Source organism: Microtus ochrogaster, unplaced genomic scaffold (assembly GCF_000317375.1).
Source record: "Microtus ochrogaster isolate Prairie Vole_2 unplaced genomic scaffold, MicOch1.0 UNK1, whole genome shotgun sequence".
NCBI lineage: Eukaryota > Metazoa > Chordata > Mammalia > Rodentia > Cricetidae > Microtus > Microtus ochrogaster.
Window position 1 is genome coordinate 1,410,402 of NW_004949099.1, and position 22,193 is coordinate 1,432,594.

General features: G+C 46.5%; 1 protein-coding gene across 1 annotated transcript in view; it reads right to left on the bottom strand.

The window, feature by feature from the left end:
- Antxr1 (ANTXR cell adhesion molecule 1) overlaps window positions 1–22,193 on the bottom strand; it is a 218,251-nt gene that overhangs the window by 137,920 nt on the left and 58,138 nt on the right. Inside the window, exons 9-10 of the mRNA XM_013352879.2 lie at window positions 12,351–12,411; window positions 3,705–3,803 (exon numbers count right to left, since the gene is read on the bottom strand). Of these exons, the coding sequence (XP_013208333.2) occupies window positions 3,705–3,803; window positions 12,351–12,411 (160 nt within the window). The remainder of the gene's footprint in view (window positions 1–3,704; window positions 3,804–12,350; window positions 12,412–22,193) is intronic.

Consider the following 22,193-nt stretch of genomic DNA (forward strand, 5'->3'; position numbering starts at 1 on the left):
GGAATTTGTTTAACTGTAAAGTGTAAGATAAAAATCAAACTTCATCGTTTCTCTAAGCAGCTAGCCAGCTGTCCCAGCATCATGACCGGAATGGTCATTTAATTTAACGCTAAGTTCATGCCAGAGTCTGGCTCTGTTTAGCGCTCTGTTCCTTTGCCGTTTGCCAGTTATACTGGTCACACAGTCTTTGAATGACTACGCTTTTTTGGTTCATCCTAAAGTCAGCTCAGGCAGCTTCTGCATTTTACTTGGCTAATCTTGTAGTTTATTCTTCCATATAAAGCTTAAAATTATTTTAACTTAAAAAGCACCATGGGGATTTTCGCTGGGATTGTACTAAAAGTAAATATTAAACTTGAAATAAGTGATATCTTTACAATGCTCATTTATTTCTCTGTTTAGTAAGAGTGACATGGTTCCTAGTAATAATGAAATAGCACCCGTGGTCAGGACTGGGCAGCTGTCCGTAGGCAAGCCTGTGATGTGTCCCGCCTGCCACACTATGCCTCTTAACAGCCTAGAACACAGATGCTATCGCCACAAGCATCACACAGAGAAAAACCAAGACACAAAGTGTCGGATAACCTGTTCCAGCAACAGCTGGCGGTGGCTGAGCCAGGGCTCTTCCCTGGTGTTTGTCTCCAGAGACGGCCCTACGCCTGGAGTCTAGACCACACATTTATTCTCATTTTTAAAATAGTCTTCACAAAGGCTTTTCTTATATGTCACTCATATGTCATTCTGTGTGTCTGGACAAATTGTTCTCAATAGATTTTGTTTGTTACATTTTCCCTGGATATTTTTATTTTAAAAAAGATTTTATTCACTTATTTTTATATGTATACATGGGCGGGGGGAGCTGATGCCTTGGCGCTGGAGTTATAAACGGTTGTGAGCCACCTGATGTGGGTGCTGGGAAGTGCACTAAGGTCCTCTGGAAGAACAGACAGCACTCTTAACTGCTGTGTCACCTCTCCAGCTCCCTGGAATGTTTTCTAATGGTCGCCATTGAACTCTGAACAGAGGTAGCAGTAAAAGTTGAGGTGCTTATAGCTGGGGGCAGTGGTGGGGTGAGCACAAGCAAAGAACAGTGATGAGTAGGTACGAAAATATCACAATAAAACCCATTATTTGTATGTTAGCTAAAAATTAATTGGAAATTAGAATGGGTTTTTGATCCTACTTCACATACTGGCTTTGGGGGAGCCTAGGCAGTTTGGATGCTCAACTTACTAAACCTGGATGGAGTTGGGCGGTCCTTGGACTTCCCACAGGTGATTGCTCTTCAAGCTGATGAGGGAGAGGGACTTGATTGGGGGAGGGGGAGGGAAATGGGAGGCGGTGGCGGGGAGGAGGCAGAAATCCTTAATAAATAAATAAATTTAAAAAAAAATAAAAAATAAAAAAAAGAAAAAAAAAGAAAAAAATTACTGAGGGGCTAATTCTGAAACATTCCGTTTAATAACCCCCTATTGTCTAGCAATGTTGTCTAGCAATAAACTAAGAACTCTTGTTTTTTAGGAATGCAAGATCATTCCAAAGTATTTGAAAGTGTTAATGTTGCCCTTAGTTCCTGGTGTCTTTAAGGATGCCATGCATTGTCTAATGTGCCAGAGACTGGCCATGTGCGGTTTTGAGCACTTAAACAAAAATAAGTGAAATTAAATCAAATTTCCCAATCATACATTTCAAGTATCAACAGCCGCCTTCCGCATATGGGAACCACACCAGCTAGCTCCCTAGAACGGTCCCACCATTTACAAGATGGTGTTGCTAGAACCATCAGATCAGCATCACAGAGGAGGTGAGATGACTCCCTATTTCCATCCAACTTTAAAGTGACCACCTCTTCATAGTGACATAGTCTTAGAATAACATCGAGTTTCAGATCTGTACATGGAGATGCATGTCACTGTGTCATGGAGATGCGTGTCACTGTGTCATGGAGATGTGTGTCACAGTGTCATGGAGATGTAGGTCACAGTGTCATGGAGATGCGTGTCACGGTGTCATGGAGATGCCTGTCACTGTGTCATGGAGAAGCGTGTCACTGTGTCAAAGAAGTCCTATCTGATATTTTGTTTCTAAGTGATTTTAAATATTTGAACTGAGAGTAAATTCAGCACCTTCCGCATCCAGGGTGGCTATGTGCCAGGCAAAGTCTCTCTGGGATCAATTTACTGTCTCTGTCTTCTGTAGTTCCCAGTGTGCTGGAGCAGAATGAGTTTGGAGTCCAAGGTGCCCCCCTAGTCCAATGGCCTGTATTTGTCTGTGAGTGAGTGGGCACAGGCAGTGCAGGCAAAGGGGTGAGAAACTGATCAGCTGGCAAGTGCCGGCTACAGCGTGCCTCTGACCCATGTGTTGTGCCCCCGACACACACACACAGACACAGACACACAGACACACACACACACGGTTTGCCCCACAGAGGCCAGTTCAAATCCTCAGAGCTCTTGACTTTCCTGGGGTCTGAACTCGGGAGGGAAAGTGGGAACTTACAGTGGCGTAGGAAGCAGCTTCCACACTATGGCTGCTTAGGGACATGGAAAAATGGTTTCAAAAGCACACACATTTTCGACATACAAAAGCATTCCAAATTTTTAATAAAGCTAACTGAATGTTTTCAATGTTTGATATTATCCCAAGCCAGCAATTCCAGATGTCTGTTAGGAAGCTACCGCTTGTGTTTAAGCTATCAAGAGGGTTTGAAGTGTCAAGGAGAGAAAAAAAGGTGTGCCCTTTAAACTTTCCTAATCAAAATAGAGTTAGATCTTCTCTCTTCTGGGGGTATAAGGAGAAAACCCAGAGTGAGCAGTGAGCTGACTGTGGGTGGGGGGTCTGCCTTCCTTCCCTCCCAAACCTCTGGGCTGCACAGCAGAGAGGATAGAGCAAGGAGCACACAGCGTGATGGAAAATGCAGCCCAGCGTGGCTGCTGTTTATCACTGCAGACAGGGAGCCAGTAATTGTCCTCATGATGGACACCAGATGCAAGTAATAGCCAGGCTCCCGCCATCTGCCTTTCTGGAAGCAGACCTCCCATCTCTCCTGAACGGCCACTGAGTCACTCGTCTTTAAATTCAGATCTTGCCTGCTGTGACAGCCTGTTTTCCTTCATGAAATGCTTTTAGTTTTACTGTCATTGTCCTGCTTCATGCAAAGTCTGCACCACAATGAGAGTTTCTTGGCTACTCTAATCAAGAACCTTCCAGATTAAAAAAAAAAAGTCCTGGAATCTACACATGCAAGCCAGTAGTCTGGTTTTTGCTTTATTCAAGATTGATCAATTTAGACCATCTTGTTTTATTCTTTCCTTAGAATCTCCAGTGCTTGGCTGAGAAGCCTCGAGTTCCACAGGCCCTAACTAAGCAGGGCTTGCAGGGCCAGCGGGGGTGGGGTGAGGGACTTGATAAACCATAAAAAGGGAACAGGCACTCCCTGCCTCCTTAGGTCTGGCTCTATGTTGTGTGTGTGTGTGTGGGGGGGGGCACTGAGCGCTCTTGTCAAGCCTTGTCCTGATCCCCAAGCTGGGTACCCTTGGGCTGTTCCTACCCAGTGTGGTCAGACTCTGGTCAGAACCAAGGGCACAACAGGACCGATTGTTCTCACTGGAGGCCTTGTTAGCACTGAGCAATTCTCTGAAGGCCCCTGTAAGTGGCTGTGCTGGCAGTGTCCCCCGTCCCACCCTCAAGTTACCAGGACTTACTGAGTGTGACCGAGTCATTGATCTTGAAGCTGCAGAGGACCCTGTCCACATTGCGGGCGTGCCGGAAGCCATTTCCTCTTACGACCACTTGAAAAGACTCTGAAACGAGGAACAACAGCACACATTACTGGACCACCACCTGTGGACTTGCTTTCTGTCCGCTCCAGAGGCCCTGGCTGCTGTTTCCGTAGGCTTCAGAAGCCCAGGGATCAGGTCAGGTAGGAAAACAAAGACAGCGTGAAGGCTCCTTTCCGCTCACTGACCCCTTCTCTCCCGTGTTCTCAAGGAAGATGCGGCTTCCTGCTCAGAAGTGCCACTCCCTGCTTCTGCTCCTGCCTGCACTGCCGTCCTCCCCATTTCTATTCAAATCTTACCCATTTTTCAAGTCTAGACAGTGCTAAAACAGCCAGAGGGGACCCAGAGAAGGGTCCCCCACTTCCTCCCAACATCCCTCCTCAAGTCTGATTTACAGTTTGGAATCTCCTGAAAGGATTTCTTCAGAGCCAAGATACCTCATGAGTGTTGGGAGCTGCGGCCCATGGCACATAGAGCCTGTGGGTGAGCCACTGCTGGGCACACAGCTATGTAGTGCCCTTTGGTCTCTTTCTCCCCAATCAGAAAAGCATTCCTTTAATTAGCAGTGGTGCGACTTTTGCAGCTTTCCCTTCTCTTGGATGCATGGCTGTCCTGTGCAGCACAGTGCAGGGTCCAGGAGTCGTCATACTCAGGTGTCCAGTGTGACTGCTTGGACTGACACTGGGCCTTCAGGACAGGGCCATTTCTCCATGACTAGAAGAGACCTCATGGGCTCGCATATCAACTGCACACTCATGTTTGACCAGTTATTAGATGTATTATTGCCATTGTTATAGGTTTAAAAACTATAAGATTGTCCTACCAAGCAAAAGAATCCAATTATTAAAGTGCTTAAGAATACTGGTTTATGTTGACGATATCAAGTATCCATTCTGTTTATTCATTTACTTATTTATTCCTGTGAGCCTGTGCACCTGCATGTGGCAGCCAGAGGACAACCTTCGCTGTTGTTCCTCAGGAGCTGTCTACCTTGGTTTTTGAAACAAGGCCACTTCTGACTTTAGGCTTGCAGAGTAGGCTAGGCTAAAGGGCCAGTGAACCCCACCTGCCTTTGCCTTCCTGATGTTAAAATTATAAGTGTATGCCACCATACTGGTTTTAAAAGTTTTTTTTTCTTTAACCTGTAATTGAACTCCAGCCCAGAAGAAAAGCTGCAGTGTCTGTGAAAGTGCACCTAAAGTAACTTGCTACCCGAATAGAGACTTCGCTGGCAGAAAAATGGAATTAAAAAGCCAGCATATGGGACTCTTTCAATGTTAAATAAATGTCATGAGTTTATGTCACTTTCATTCCCATGGAATTCAAAGATCTTGTTTGCCAAAACAATAAGTGATAGTTAATGGTCCCTTGCTGTGCCAGCCCAGTGGTGAGCCTTGTATGGATCTGATGTCATTTCCATCCCCTGTAGGCCAGGGAGTGTAGCTGACAGTGATCTCAGAGAGGTTACCTAATTGCTCAAGATCTCACCAATTTAAAAACCCTCAGACCTGATCTGGAATCCAGGGCAGCCAGGCACCAGGGGCCACTAGCTTAGCTGTCACCCACTATCCTCTTAAGACCATCTGGCTGAAACAGAAAACGGAAGCTCACTATGTTGTGAGCCTTGAGTAAGGAAGGAGCTGCGGTGTGATTTCTTCAATGCCCATCACTGGACTAACTTTGGACAGGTGTGCTCATCTGTCAGTTGTGTTAGACTGACCCACACACGAAACAGGAAACCAGCTGTGGGGAACCCAGAGGCACAGTGGGTTGAGAGCACACATAAGGAGGGCTTTCAGAAGGACTTGGGCCAGAAGAGAAAGGGGTAAGACTGTGATCTTTTGATGATTTACCCAGAGCTAGCAAAACTGGACTCGTATCCTCAGGGTCAGAACCTTGGCTGGGGACTTTATTAATCAGTGTGGTTTTTCAGGGCTACAGTCACGAGCAGTGAGGATTTATACATGCGTGTTGATACTTACAAGCTATTGCTAAGTTTAGAAAGGTGGATTAAAACTTTAGATGCTTTCCATCCTGGCCCATCTCTGATCATTGGCTAGTTCCGTGGATGGAAAGTCTCTTACTGCATCTTATTTCCTCAATGAAGCTTGGGGAAACCTATCTTGGGTCTCTAGTTTGAATGCCAGACATACAGACATCTGGTCGACACTTCTGCCGATTCCGCATGTTTTCTGCCTTGCCTTTGGCCTCCCTCTCATTTCCTCAGAGATCAGCAAAGGGAGCAGAGATGCCGGACACAGGCTGCACGCCAAGCTCCCTTCTCTAACACCATGTTCGGCACTACCAGCTCAGCTGTCGAACCCTCCATAAAACCAGCTCCCCACATGTCTGGTTGGCCCAGCCTCAGGGAGTAGAGGAAGGAAGACATCAGGGGCCCATGATAGGAACCAAACCATGCAACCATTTAGGCCTGGGGAGAAGATGCAGGAGTGAGACACAGGCTCCTACCCTGCCTGGCACAATTTCCCCGTTAGCACAAACATTTGGTTTCCAGAACAGCTCAAAGATCTGACCCAGCAGCCTCATTGGAATGCCAGATTCTTGTACAAAGCAGTTATGTAATCCAGCTCTGTGCAATGGATCTGTAGCAAGGAGGAACCAGAATACACCCCATCCAGATCATCTCACGCTAATGTCCCTTATCCCCAGAGCCCTACAACTCACCCTTCATAGTCTATACAGTTTGGTGTGTACAGAAAATATGAACACAGAATTCTCTGTAGGATACCAGCTCCTTCAGGAAGTTTCTGGATGGACTGTGAACTTTCAGAGAAAATTGTTTATGTCTTTGATTTAATTTTTGGTGATATTTCTCCTTTAAGGTATGTATCCTCAAGACAAAGGCAAGGCAGAAAACATGTAATTTAAGGTTCTTGATGAGAGATGTCAGCATTTCTATGTCTTCTAGATGCTGTCCTGCTAACCTGGGGTGGGTTTACCACCATGTAAGCTCATTGGATGACTGAAAGAACAAAAATGGGGGAAGGCAAGATGCTCACAGGTTCAGGTCCCAGCCAGGTCTAATCTGGGTACTTTTTGAGGTCAACAAATGAAAATATGTTCAACATCATTAGTTATTATGGAAATGCAAATAAAAACTGCAATACTATTTCACAGCTGATACGACAGCTATACTGAAAGTAACAGGAATAGGTGAAGAAAGGAAAATCCATGTGCATTGTTAGTGGGACTGTAAAATGGTAAATCTCTTTGGCAATGGTCTGGCTGTTCCTCAAAATTTTGAATATGATTACACTATGAACCAAACTTTCTGCTCCTAGATATGTTGTGGCACAATAGTCTTGTACCCTGCAAAGATTTGTCAGTTGTATTGCTTTAATAAAATGCTGATTGGCCAGTAGCCAGGCAGGAAATATAGGTGAGCTGACCAGGCAGGAAGTATAGGTGGTGATGAGAACAGGCGAATTCTGGGAAGAGGAAATGCTCAGTCTACAATCTTCACCCAGACAGACACAGGAGAAACAAGATGAGAATGCCTCACTGATAAAAGGTACCACGCCACATGGCCATTACAGACAAGAATTATGGGTTAATGTAGGATGTAAGAGTTAATAAGAAGCCTGAGCTACTAGGCCAACCAGTTTATAATTAATGCAGGCCTCTGTGTACTTCTTTGAGACTGAACGGCTACTGGACCTGGTGGGACAGAAATCTCAGGCAACATAGATAGATATCTAAGAGAAATGAATGCTGTGTGTCCACACAAAAACTTGCACAGGAACTCACAATAGTACTGTTCATAAGAGCCTATAATAGAAATAGCTGATACCCATTAACTGATAAACAAGATTTCTCTATATAACAGGATATTACCTAACCATAAAGAGACCAGATTCCGATGCAAGCTGTAACATGGGAACCTTAGAAACACTGTGCTAAATGAAAGAAGTCATGTGCAAAAGGTTGCATGTTGCAGGATTCCATTTTTGGGAATTGCCCAAGTTAGCAAAGTCAGGAAGCAGCCTAGTGGTGGCTGTGGTGGGGGATGGGATGATGGCTCACTAGGTACAGTTTCTTTCTTTCTGGATGATGAACGCATTGTGGAATTAGGTGGCTGCTGTGGCCACACAACATTGATATGTTAACAGCATCAAACCAACTGTATGCTTTAGAAGGGCAAATTTCATAGTTTGTGATTTAAAAAGAGCAAAAAAAGAAAGGGGTTTGACAAACCTACTTTACACGCTCCTTTTCTTCAGTTTTCTTTCTTTTGGCTTTTTTTTTTTTAAATTAAAACACATAGTTTTGGGATGGCTTCCCATCACTCACTGGATTAGAAAGAGAGATATTTGCATATTTCCCCCTTGCTCTGCTCTCTCAATACTGCTGTGTCCCACCACAGTCAGGGCCACTTCATCCTGGAAGTCGGTTCGGGTTTTCTTTCCTGGTAAATGCTTATTGCACCACCTAACATTCTTTGGAACATTGGGATTTTACAACAAGGTCTGTGAGTCATAACTGGGGTACATTAGCATGCACGGGGAGGGTAGGATTTGACGTGAGAGACACGTAAGGCAGACAAGATGGCGACCTCCTTACCATCATCAGTGTTCCCCTCCACTGCCTCTGCCATCTCTCCCTGTTCCTCCCTCCGTCTGAGCAGCCGCTGCTCTGCTTTCTAATAAAGCATCAATCAGGTCCAGGATTCTAGGAGTTCATCGAATGGGGTCACACAAACAAGCATTCGGCTTGGGTCTCCCATCAGCGCAATTAAGGCTCACCTGTACTTACTCTGAGGTTTACCCAGGGCTTGTTTTAGGGATGAGTATTATTCCAACATATAGAAAAATTAATATTTTTGTCCATTCACATGCTCATGAATATGTGAGTGGTTTGCAGCTTTGGGTCTATTAAAAATAGAGCTAGTATGGGCAACTACCTATTGGTTTTGTCTGGTCATAGGTTTCATTTTCCCTTTTATTTTGGGCAGATGTCTAGGGATGGCAAGGCTGGGCCATTCAGTCAGTGACTGTTTAGCTTTTTAAGAAACTGGTCTTCACTGTGGGCTTCCCACTTGGCATTTTCATCGCCAGTACATGAGAGTTCTTCTCCAATCAGAAATATCTTAAACTAAGGGGGGTGTGTGTGTTCAGAAGACCATGAAACATTCCACTCAGAAGAGGGTCTAGCAGCAGGCATGAGTGCGTTGCAGAACACCAAGCAGGTCAAGAAATGAGAACCTTCTGACTTTGCTCGAATGAGTCTCCTTCAGGCATCTAAATCTCAATATCAGACGTGAAGGCAGAAATGGTTTGCTCTTGTATGCACCTTCCCCGCCTCATCAAATCAGTGGGAAACAGCGAGATACTCCAACTGTCTCTGAAATGTCATGTGAGGGACTGGTATAGCTTCCTTTCCAGAAGTGCTGGTGAGGACTTTAAATGCAGACCAGACTGGATCCCAATCAGTTCTTGCCTGGAGTCCTTGCTTATGGAGTATGCGGTGAACTCCGAACCTGAGACCCACTGAGCTCATCACGGTGTGTGTTTCCTAAACAGGGGTTCAGGTAGGTGGAGCAGCCTATAGATGGGCCGACTTTCCTAACCACACAGAGCTGGACACGCATGAATGGTTAATAAGAACCTTCAAAGGCATCTGTGTTGGAAAGGAACCAAGTTATTTAAACGATGGTGGTGTCAAAGCTGCCACACAGCAGGTGACTACTGTGTGCTCTGGAACAGGGACTGAATCCAAAGGAGTGAGCAGAATGGCCATGAGGGGGGGGTGACAACAGGGAGTGGAAAGGTTGGTCACTTATTCCCAATAGCAGCTATCCTGGGCAAATACAGCACCACTGTCACTAGGTTTGATTTACCAAGATAGTACAAAAACTGGACTCCTTAAGTACATTGGTGTTTGAGCATAGTAACTGTATCTTTAAAAACCGCAGTGTGGATAAAAAAGAATGCATGTGACGATCACTCAAAGCCTGCAGACTGGTGGTCCGAGCCTGTTTGTGTTCTGCAAAGGTTCTGCTCCTCAGGCACTTGGGTTATTGACACATCCTTTAGTGACATGTGCTTTTATTCCCCCGTATCAATGAAATCAGGTTTTCCCTAAACCTGTTTGTGTATGAAGCTGGCTATTTGAGCCCAAATTCTACCCTTAGTAATTACCCTGTAAGAACCTTATTCCTCTCTGTATCCTGCTACCTCACACAGTACCTGCCACTGGCCAGCCCACTCAGGGAATCTGGCAGATCTCGGGGGCCCTAGTACTTCTACGCCATATGCATTAAGTTTATGTATATGATTTTTAAAATTGTCTCGAACACCCTAACAGTATGTGAGGGGGACTAAGTAATTTATTGAGTCCAGAATTATTGAGGAGGGTTTTTTTCTATTGTCTAAATGTCTATTGCTTTTTTAAATTGTGTTTTATTCTAGTTAAACAGTTAAAAAGTGGATGGCCCTCTTATGGTTGTATGGAAGGAGCTAAAAAGGATCAAACAGAGAAAAGCCAAAGGTATTGTTAAATGAAGACACTCATCAGATTTTACTAATGGCCAATTTAGTGCCAGGAACTCTGCTAGGCAGTGGGACAGGGAGAGAAATACAGTGCTTAGGGGAAGGAGCTAATGATTCTTGAGAATGAGAAGCTGCCCATCCCCTGCAGGCTTTCTGATGGATCACAGGGCTGCTCCACAGCCAAGGTTGCAAAGCCAAAGCCTGGGTTTTCATCACACATGAGATAATTGCACAATCAAGGGACTTCCTTGTCTTCTAATTACTTTAAAGTTCTGGATTATAAAAAACACATTGTATTCACACACAATACACGAAGTTCAAGTCCTCCGAACAGTCCACTCCTTTACAAAACGCTTCCAAAGCTCAGGGTGACTGACCTTGAAGTTTTCCAGTTCAGTTTAGGCTCTGCTCTGCACGGCCCTTTACAACACCCTGACATGTGTTTATGTGATCACATCTTTGGCAAATTTCCCTCCCCTGTGTTTTTGATTTATTCATTTTATGTGTATGTGTGTGTGTGTTTTGCCTGCACGGATGAGTGTGCACTAATTGTGTGCTTGATATCCTTGGAGTTTCATCAGAAAAGGGCATCAGGTCCCTGGAGCGAGAGTTAGAGATGGATGTGAACACCCTGTGGGGGCTGGGAACCAGGGTCTTCTGCAGGAGCAGCAAGTGTTCTTAATCCCTGAACTGTCCCTCCAGGCCACCACTTCTTCCTTACATGGTGCACTGTGGAGCTCAGGCTGCCCTTGAACTGGCCATCCTCCTGCCTCAGCCTCCCAAGTGATGGGACTGTACATGTAAATCACCCCCCAGGCTTTCTTTGAAGACATTCTCCTGGAGTGTGCCCTGGGTTGAACACATTCCTCTGCCATTTGTGCTGCCAAAAAAATGAATTATTTGAATATAGAAAGGAAATCTTTTCAAATTGCTTTTCCTTGGTAAATTAACACATAGCTCAGTATAGCCACCATGTATTTTGCTAACAACTGTACATACATGTGTATGTATACCTATATGTATGCATTCATGTGTTCACATAAGCATTAATATATGTATGGAGTTTATACATATGTGCACACTTACATAAGCATTGATTCTTGCTAACATGTATGCATTTATTGTGATGTTGACACAGATTTAGTGTCTGCCTCCTTGGCCATTTTCAATTGCTCTAAAATCCAATTAAGAATTGAGAAGGAACTCCTTAAGCAAGCGCCTTGATTATACCAGTAAAATATGCATAAGCGAGCTTTTCTGTAAGATCTACTGTCTCATCCGGGTTGGGTGATGTATTAGAGGCTAGAACTCGAGCATCAACAGGGACTCTCAATAGTGAAAGACAAACAGTTCAGGGGGACAGGGACCCACAGAGTCCATCTTCGTATCCCCAGCATCCAGCAATGTGCCTGGCCCACAGCAGGTTAAAAAGCCCATTACATGGCTGAAACAGAGCTGACGCCTGTGCATCAGGAGAGCACACCCTTAAAGTGGGAGGAGCCCATACTGCAAAGCTGGCCAAAGCCCCAGTCTTCATCACTTGGAGATGATACTGGGATTCAAAGGAAAGGCTGCTCTCTGGAGAGTTCCTCCACTGATGATACATTGGAGCAGACCTTACAGTGATGCCTGGAATTCTCTACCACCATTTTGTGAGTCCTGGTAGATGGAACAATTAGTACACAGAATACTTAAGAACACGATTCCAAGGGAGGCCCAGGGCTCACTGTGACCCCTGGTGTGATCTGTAGGGCAGTCACAGGCGGGGTGGCACTGGGATCAGCCTTGCATCAAGATGAGAATCCAGTGTTTCTACACTTTCCCTGTACACATGTCCCGTGAAAGAAGGGAACTTTGACGGCTGATTTTAGACTTCCCGGGAACTGACATGGTTCTCCTTTCTTTTCTTTTCCTCACAGCAGATTTAATTAGCAATTTCTGATTTTTGTAGTCACACCTACCTGCCTCTTGTCAGACTTATGCCCTTACACATGAAGCAAATAGAGATTTGAGCTCGAAATAGCAACCAATTGGAAGCGGTGAGCACTTAGTTTTCATTTACCTCCTGCGCATATGGTAGATGGTTCAGCGGCCAGAATTTCGATGCAAGATTTCTTTAAAATCTAGGTGGAGAGGAAATAAAACAGTCAATGGTGGGCCTGTTCTACTAAGAGAGAATTAAGACAGTACCACGAGACAGAGAAATTCATGGACATCAGAGTGGGGGAGAAACCCTGGGTGATGCACCACTGTCAAAACCACACGTTAATGAGCCAGGCTGCACTGGGAGCCGCTGAGTGTCCAATCAGCTCTAAGAACCATTCATCCACTCGATCCTTCTGTATTTATTTTAGGCTTTTATTGAACCTGTTATACATGAGTCCTGTTGAACCAAGAGATTCAGTATGGCATTACAAACGCCATCTCTAAAATTGCTTCCCCGGGGAAGATGTGAACATGTCAACAGTTGGTAGGCCCCACCGAGATGAATTCTCAAAGGAGGCATCACTGATTTTGTGAAGATGGCAGCAGTTTGGCTTGGAGGATGGTGCCCACAACCCCATGGGGCTTTCCCTGTGACATGACACACAATGGCCAGTCCTAAGAGCAAAGCTAAAGGGGCAGATGGAATAAACCAGAAGGGTCATGGGGACCGTTGCAGGGATACTATGCTAAGGGTACCTAGAAGAGGCAGCTGCAATGGGACTTTAACAGAGCCGTTGGGTATGTTGGGGGTACAGCTGGGGAACATGCAGGGCACAGAAAGAGTGACCAGCAGAGAGGAGGAGCGAGCCCGGATGTGGCTGGAGAGAGATGGGATGCCCCCTCACTGCAGGCATGGTGGTCACACTCCTGTCAGAGCTTCCTGTCTGGAAAGTTGACCTGGTGCGCTTCGCAGCTTACAGTTTGCTTTCTTTTCCGATGGACTCTCTGCTCTTGTTCAGATGGGACTCGTCCTCTAGCTGAGTCACGAGGGACTGAACAAGAGCCTGGGGACCAGGAAGGCTCTGACGGGGCTAGGGAAGCTTCTCTTCACCATCTATGCATTCTACCCCTTGTTGGGTACTGACTGACATTTCCACCAAGAAGTAGGGGGCACTGAACTAATCTGCTAACCAAAAATGGTTGGGGCTTACTTACTATGAAATTTGAGATGGCTCGGAGAGCTAAAATGTACCATTTCTGAACGTGTGAAAGGGTATTTGTGAAATCAACTAATGGCGCAATCCAGAGAATTCAGTTTGTAGAAGGCAGAAGTGTCTTTTAGAACCGGGAAATGTCCATTTGTCTACATGGATGTTTACTTAGGGAAACCTCTGGTTCCAGCTTACGTTTTCACAACCCCACCATACATGATCAAATGGAAAGGGCAGTAAACTGCAGTTCAGAGAACGGGCTCAAGGGTAAGGAAAGGGAGATGGCACTAGCAGAGAGCTCAGGGAAGACGTGCGGGGGCAGGGAGGGGGCTTATCTTCCGTGAGCAGTGGGGTTGGCACCAAGCCCTCCAGTAGCAAGTGCAGAAGAGGTACTCAAGAACATCTCGATCCAGGGAAGGAAAACACACGAGTTTCTCAAGAAAGACAATATTTACCCATTCCAGGGAGAAATCTGGGCGTCCTCAGAGCAGCAGTGTAAAAGGAAATGAGCAAACAAGCTTAAGAAAAATTTTTATCTGGAGCGCAGATGATGAAACAGTAAAGGTTACTCAGCTATGTCAGTAGTTACGGCATGGCTTTGAGGAGACGCTACAGCTGGAAGCTATAAAAGGCAGCGTTTCTTTCTTTGCCAATTTTATTTTGAATCATTCCGTGTATGTGTGTGTGCGTTCATGTGTGTACACGTTAGTTGTGAAGCCCCGGGACAACACTGGGTACTGTTCCTCAGGCTCTGCCCACCTTCTTTTTGAGAGTCTTTCATTTAGGCTGGTTAGTCAGCCAGCCCCAAGGATCTGCTTGTCTCTGCCTCCCCAGGCTAGAACTCAGGTCTTCAGGCTTGCAAAGCAAGCACTTTACCGAGTGAGCCATCTCCCGGCTCCTCAGTTTTTGAATGCACATTTCCTAGGCCCTTCTTGCAGTACAGCTTCATGAGGTTTTTGTAATTTGCCTGCCCATGACCCTATCTGCTTTTAGCTTCCTCTTGACTCTGCACTTGGGTGGTGGTCTCCTCAGTTTTAGCTTAATCAGAGACTCTCCCTACCCCACACAGGTGTGGCCTCATGCATCACTCCTGCTAACCCCTGTCCCGGCTGCAGGGACATGCAATGTTCTGACGTCACGTCTCTCTTGCGCATCTGTCACTGTTGGAGTGACAAGTCCCTTTGTACTTGGCTCTGGACGCTTTGTTTCAATGCTGAGCTCTGAATTCCCCCTTGTCATGAGTCTACCTTGACACCAGGGACAGCCCCAACAATAGATACATCTGGGGAACAGGCTCGTAGCTTCTCCAGGCTTCCCTCTCCTAGGTCCATCTACCGTAGGCCTTTGGTAGTATCCTAGGACAAGATACTGCCTTCCTCAAGTGGCCCACAACCTTAAAGTGATGACTACCCTCCCCCTCTGTATACTGCTTTCCTGGGTCACTTTCCAAGTCTTCAAGGACAGAGCTCCAAACAGACCACATTTTAAAGAAATGGAGCAAATTCAGACGGAGTGCCTCAGTAAACAGCGGCAGCAGAACAACGCAGAGCTGTGTTTGGATGTTTTGCAAGAATTCCTCAGATTTCCCCGAGAAAGTTGAATCAATCATTTAATCATTCATAACTGAAGATTTCAAAACAGTATAAGAAGAAAGCCAAACTATTGGGTCTGTCTTTTTTCCATTTCCCAAAACAAGTACATGACGTGTCTGCTCATGTAAGCTCCTGAGTTTCCATCGACATATCTGAACCAACCCTAACGTGTAACCAGGATCTGGTAAAACGAAATTTCCATGAATCTTTGACTGCAGACATACTAACAGGGTCTGTCACAACAAACACATGCTGTATTATTTTCTCGAAGTGTCTGCAATTAGCTGATAACTCTAAGGAGTGTATAAAAGGCCAAAATCTGTCAGCCAAGTGCTGTGATTCAATCAAGTAAAAACACAGCTTCCCCAAACTTAATCTAAAACATCTGGAAGGGATCGTAACTGCCAGTAGAATCAAATTCACCAGGGCAGATAGGCAGGCTTTGTCCGGGACTATAGATCCTGCTAGCTTGAAATCTCTGGTGTCAAAAGATAGAAAAGTCTTAATGGTACTCATGGGTCTTGGGGGTAGGGTCACCCCTTGATTATCAGCAGCCCAGACTATATTGTCATCAGTCTGCCTGAACTGCAGCCAGCAGCAGACCAGTTCAGAGACTCTCTGAAGGTGAGGAACTCGAGGGCCCCTCTCCTGCACAGGCAATAGTGGCCAAGGAGGATGCATGGATATAGTGTTAGGTCCAAATGCCCTAAAATGGCAGTGGTCTGGACACAGGTGGATTGCTGAATGATAGATAAAAACTCACAAGCAGCAGCCCTCAGAAACCAGACAAATGGTTTCTGCCGAGAAGATCCACTTCCGTCATCCCTTCTTATCTGGACAAGTGGGGTATCTGGGTCCCTATTAACATGCGGTCATTAGTTATGCACACCAAAGGCCCCGGGCTAGGGCTAGCTTCCTGACTCTTCTCCCCACCTTCTCCATTATGCCAGTTCCTAGGCTGTTCCAGTTTACAGGCTTCCCAAACAGTTTCCTTTAGAACCCGCGAAGCTTTTCCCTGCTCCGATTTTCTCTCTGCTCCTGAGAGATAGCTCCGGCACTCACCAGTCAGCTCCTCTCCCTGTTCCCAGGAGACAGCCATGGTGGCTACAGGCTCCTCTAGATGCCTCTGGCTGCTCGCTTTCTACCACAGGAGAGACAGCCATGCAGCTACCCTACTTACAGCAAATCTTCCTTTCCACCCACAGAGCTGTCCCAGTTCAGGATAACTTCCCATTGGCTGGCTAAATCTGCCCAGTTCTCTAACACAAAAACTTAGCAATTTTCTTTAATGTCATCTTCCCTGCTACTCTTCAGAAAGAGTCAAATCCCTGCCAGTGAGTTCAGGTGAGCAGTGGCCTTCTTCACAGCCATATCACATTTTATAAGATGCGTGCTTCTAATGGGCCGCTGCCTTCAGATCACACACACTACTGGGTTAGGATTGGCTCTGTTCTTACCCACTCCTGTATTCACAAAGACTAACCTGGCGCATAGTAGGGGCTAAATATTAGATTAAAAAAGTGAATTCAAGGAATACTTTCTGTGTTCCCTTAATACAGCAACCTTCTCATGGCTTCTCTTTCTATTATCTGTATAATTCTTGGGCCTTCTGAACATGAGGCCATTGTCTTTATCACCGCTTACTGGTACCTCCCAGTCTGGGGCTGCCTTCCCAGGAGGACTGCTTTGCCGCTTTCCTCTCTTTAGTGGATAATTTTCCAACCATAATGTTGTAGGTGGTTCGTTCTAGAGTGGCTTTCTTATAAAAGTCATTGTCATCTTTGCTCGGGAAACCCCACAGAGGTCTCTGTTTAGAGGGTTGGACTCGGGCTACCCCAGAAGGGCCATACGATGTCACAGCTTATAGAAGAAGGCATGGGTGAGCCTTGGACCCTGTTCTTTAAGACAGAGCCTGACAGCCTAGGCCATGCAACTGATTCACTCATATTTTCTAGGTCATCTTGTGAGCCCAGATGATTTAATCTGTAACTTGTGAGTTAAATATGAAGAAAGTCAGACACCATTCCTAATCAAATTCCACTGTACACTTTAAATCAGCGGCCACACATCTATTAACAGCAGACATGGGCCAAGGTTCTCGTCAGTCCTTAAAATAAACACTGAACATTTTACATATATCTTTGTGAGGCACAGTGATTTTATGTGCTCTGGTATAATATACCAAATGAAGAAACCATAAGCTAGACATGTGAAAAGTTTGGAGACATATTCCCAGCCTGCATAAGTGTGGCATTCTTTGTAACTTGCTCAATGGGAATCTGGTCTGAAAGCAGGCAGGGAAACTGAGGACATTGCTTGCTTTCCCACCGAACCATGTTTCCACCATGTTTTCAGGAGGAAAGCTCGGGTACCCCGACCGCTTGGTCCTAGTCTGCTCAGCAGGAGAACTGCTCATCCCCCTCACCCCGCCCACTGGAGCGCCCCACTAGTACAGCAAGGTTGTTTTTCAGAAGCCATTTTTCTATGAAATCACGGCTGCTGTTTCCTAGAGAGAGGGAACTGTAGAGGCCAGGCGGGGAGCTGTGACTTGCTGAGACTGCTCCTGGAGCCTCTGCAGCTGTGGGAATCGGTGTGACTTGGGGCCTTTTAACAGCAGAATAAGACAATAGCAGGAGAAATGCCTGGCCCTGAAGTCTGCAGAGCTTTAATGGAATTAGTGACTGCTGAGGCAAGTGATTTAAAAAGAAAAAAAAAAGCCTTCCTGCTCTACTCCAGCAACTACAGTTTGATTCTATTTTTATTTCATATTCCAGCCTGCCAGGAAGAACAGAGCCGAGAATGCCGTCTCTTGTCTCTTACAGCTGCAATATTGGAAGCGTGGATAGGGTAGCGCTGGGGGGATTCTGCTCAGCTACAAAATGCCTATCTGCTGTTCAGTGTGGGTCTTCCCTGGGTCACGAATGCCATGCAGTCCTCTGGGCAACTTTGTAAGGCCTGGTGCCAGAAACAGGATAGACAGGCAGCCTCTGGGATCATTCAACTTAGCTTCTGTGGAGGGAGGGGCTGCCTTATGGTAGGGAAGAGATCCAAGAGAGGCTTCCAGAATGGCTGCCACTGGGGGGTTCTGGGAGGGGAGAGCTCATGCCGCAGGAGACGCCAGGGTAGTCTCCAGGAAGAGACTCCACAGTGCCCTGGGGTCCAGACAAGTCTTGAGACAGGAGCTGGAGGGGCCCCAGAAGGGAAGCGGTTCTGAAGATGAGAAATGAGCTGGCTTAAGGCAAGGGCTACCGCTGTGGAGAGACTTGCTCTGATGAGGTTTTAGCTCCCTGAAGCGGGACACGGGGACTGCAGGGCTGCCCTGTGGACTCAGAAAAACCCTCAGTTCCTGGTGGGGGCTTGGAAGACAAACGCTGCCTTTGGTCAGAGTTTCTAGGCTCCAGGCCAGATTTGGGGGCTACCACTCTTCTGCCTTCCTAGGAACAGAAGGGAGAAAGGAGCACAGAATCTGGTTGCCAAGAATAAAAATAAATTTCAATATCCTTATGGGCAGATGTGTCCCCGGTTTGCTGATCCTACAGCTTTCCTGAGAGGGGGTTCTGCCAGCGTTTGCTCTGCCCTTGCTGATTGTTGAGCAAACACACACAGGCTGTACGCGCTGACTCATGCCCCCGTTAATAGGAAGCCAGGCATACCCTGAAACATTGACTGGAGGGCAAACCTCTGAGACACAGATGGCGAGGGCCAGTGGCTGGGCTCCCCTCCCCAGGACCAGACACTGCCCTCAACTGTATTAAGTGGGGACAGCTGGGGACAAAAAAAATCATGGTAATTGGGCCAAGTGTCAAGAATCAAAGCTGCAAACCCATTCCAGTGCTCTCTGAATCCAGCTCGCATGCAGTTTCTGGTGTTATTGCCCACAGCCTTTTGAAAAGGCAAACGAAGGCCCAGGAGCATGGTCGGATCATTGTGTCATGGTCTCCCTGGAGAGTTGGTGATAAACTCAGGTGGTGGTCAGCGGAATTCCCCAGTGAACCACAACAAGCGGAGACAAAGGAGTGGGCTCTTTCTTTAAAATTTACCACCGTGGCCGGGCGGTGGTGGCGCACGCCTTTAATCCCAGCACTCGGGAGGCAGAGGCAGGTGGATCTCTGTGAGTTCGAGACCAGCCTGGTCTACAAGAGCTAGTTCCAGGACAGGCTCCAAAACCACAAAGAAACCCTGTCTCGAAAAACCACACACACAAAAAATTTACTACCGTATTCTGAAATAGCAAGTGGGAACCCTGTGAGGGTCCCGTGAGGGCGCCTCTGGACTAGGTGTGAGGTTTTCTTTCCCCCTGAACGGCAGCCTTCAGAACATGGGAATTTCATTACCCTGGGACCTTTAAAAACACTGAGTAGACTAGTTTACATCTTCAGCGATACCATCCACATGTTCCTGACCTCGGAAGCTCTGCAGAGCTGTGGCTGGCTAAAGCTCAGATGGAAGAAATAACAGCTTAGGAGGAACGTCTGCTTGAAGGAGCACAGAGTCTGATGGTCAAAGTGTCCTGTTCTCATGAGCAACTGAACACCAGTTGAGCTTCTGGAGGTGCCTCTAATCCAGTATAGAAGGCAAAGGACTCCAAACCCAACCAGTGTGCTCCCAGAATGGGACCCGTGGATTCTGTTACCTCCATGTAATCACGTGAGTCATGCTGAGTCACTTCCTGTATTTGGTTTTCAGAGTCTCCCTCTCTGAAACGGAGCTGTTTCTGGCTAACGCTGAGAGGAGTGGAGGGGATCACTCTCTAGAGCAGACACTGGCAGTATATCCTGCATTGCCGCTCACTTGCTGAGATGTTTGGTACACAACATCCAATCTATTGCATGGCTCCAGTGAGGGCTGAATGATGATATCGAACCCAGTGACTGAGCTTGGTGGCTTTTATTTTTACGTTCTTAAAGTCACAGAGAGAGGAAGAACTGTGGGGTCCCTCTGCCCACAAGCTCTGTACCCATGGGAAAATTAACTGGGCATCAGGTTCTTCATCTGCAAATGGCAACAAACTACGTGCCATATGGCAATGGTAGGGTTTTAAAATGGAGTAATATTAAAGGGGGAGAAGAGGCATTTGTTAAAGTACTTTTACTCCAGCTGTTGACTTCCTTCTGCCCTCTTTCTCCCATAGATGGACACAACAGATTCTGTAGGTCTGGCAGGCAAGTGTTTCCTTTAAGTACTGGGAGCCTCAGAGGGTGCCGAAATGACCAAACCAGGCATCAGAGAAAGGCAGCAGAGGACAGGGTAGACCTTCCCCTGGGCAAAGAGATCCTGGGCACCCAGTGTCCACTCTACTTCCCCAGGTGGAGAAGGTGGGGCTTCTGGAGATGCCACTGGGTTCAGGTTCCCCGGCACACCATTCTGAGCATCAGGTATGACAGTTCATCCAACCTGCCTGTGGGTCCCCGCCTGGCCTGTAACTCTGAATAATAGGTGGATCTCCAGAGGGCAGTTACAGGGGGCCCTGGGAAGTTCAACAGCCAGTGACATCTCTCCTTCCTCGCCCAGTCACACACCCTCTCAAGACTGCTTCTGAGCACTTAGTCATCTCCCAGGGGATTGTGGTTAGGATGCCACCATGCCTTTCTTTCCCAAGCCTTGGGGAATGGTTGCTCTGTTTGCAGCCTCTGCACGTTGCTATCTTAGAGCAATCACCACGGCCCTCAAGGCTACCTACTCCTTCATCTTGTCTGCCAACCTTACACATCACCCGCTCATTCTACCAGGTGCCTTCTCAGGACCACGTGCCCGCTTGGTAGTTCCAAGCCTGCACGTCAAGGTCAGCTACATTTGGCCTTCCAGGTTATCTTCTTAAAGGAGCCTGGACCACTGCCTCCCCCTTCACTATTCTCCTGAGGCATATGCTATTGCTTCATACCGTTTGCTACAATTTAACTTCATATATTAGTTTTTTTCTGGGTCTTTCCCATAGATTTCCTGTCCTCTGTTGTTAGGACAAGGTCACTTTCTGCTTCGCTTAGAACTGTATAGTCAGTATCTACAATAGGAGATTTTTTTTCAATTAGCGTTTTCTTTTCATTTCTTTCTTTCTTTCTTTCTTTCTTTCTTTCTTTCTTTCTTTCTTTTTATTTATTTATTTTGGTTGGGGACATGCTGGGAACAGAACCCAGGGCTTCACAAATGCCAGGCAAGCAGCTGTGAGTTCCCCACCTCTCCGGCCTCTCAGTGAGCATTTGATTGATGACTCAGTATTAGCCCTTGCACTTTTATTTGGGGCTCAAAAATGCAGAAATGTGTGTGATCTGTTTGAGTCATCAGAAGCTGCTCTGCTATCTCATTTGAGATCATTGAGTCTGGTCCTATTTTATCACAAGAAGATAGCCAGTCACAGGCTAGTGCTGGGAACGAGCGGGAGTAGGTGCCTTGGGCTGATACTGGAAAGAGAACAGAACCCACCTCTTAAAAGCAGCCAGCCAGCCCAGGCCATAATTACTTCTGTCTGACTTGAGAAGGATGAGCCTTGCCATGCTCGTCTCTTTCTCTGTCCAAGAAAACCAGTTAACAGCAGCCATAAACATGGGTTTCCAGTCCTGGGAGGATCAAAACTGATGTAATTCCCAGATAAATGCTCACAAGAAAGCCGCCATTCAGTTAAAGTTTGGAGCCTGAAGTCTGCAATGGGGACACTGTCCTGACAGAACTGGTACCACACCCTTGGATCTATTTCAGTTTGAGGCTGGGGGCGGTTTTACAAACACCCTGGCTCGCACTGAGCTCGGGTGAGTTGTTGCTAATGCTAAAACATTCAAGGCCAATACTGATTTACATAGACAGAAGTGCCAAAAATTTGTGTAAGAATTGACTCTTGAAGAGCCCTGGGCATGTGGTTCATGAGAGCTTGAACAGGGAAAGGAATCCCACCCTGTCCAGAAGCTGTCCTGGGGAGGGTCTCTGATTGGGCCACTGTCTCTGGTGTGCCTATGTAAACGGACAGAGAAGAGCTCATAGACCCCAGCACAAAGAACTGATATGGCAATGAGGATGCTAGTTTCCCTGGCTTGATCAGAGCATGTTGTATAAATGTATGGTGACACCACACTGTCTACCATTGTGTCTGTACTGAGACATCACCTGTCTACAGTTGTGTGTTCTGAGATCACATGTCTATAGTTGTGTGTCTGTACTGAGAATCACCTGTCTACAGTTGTGTGT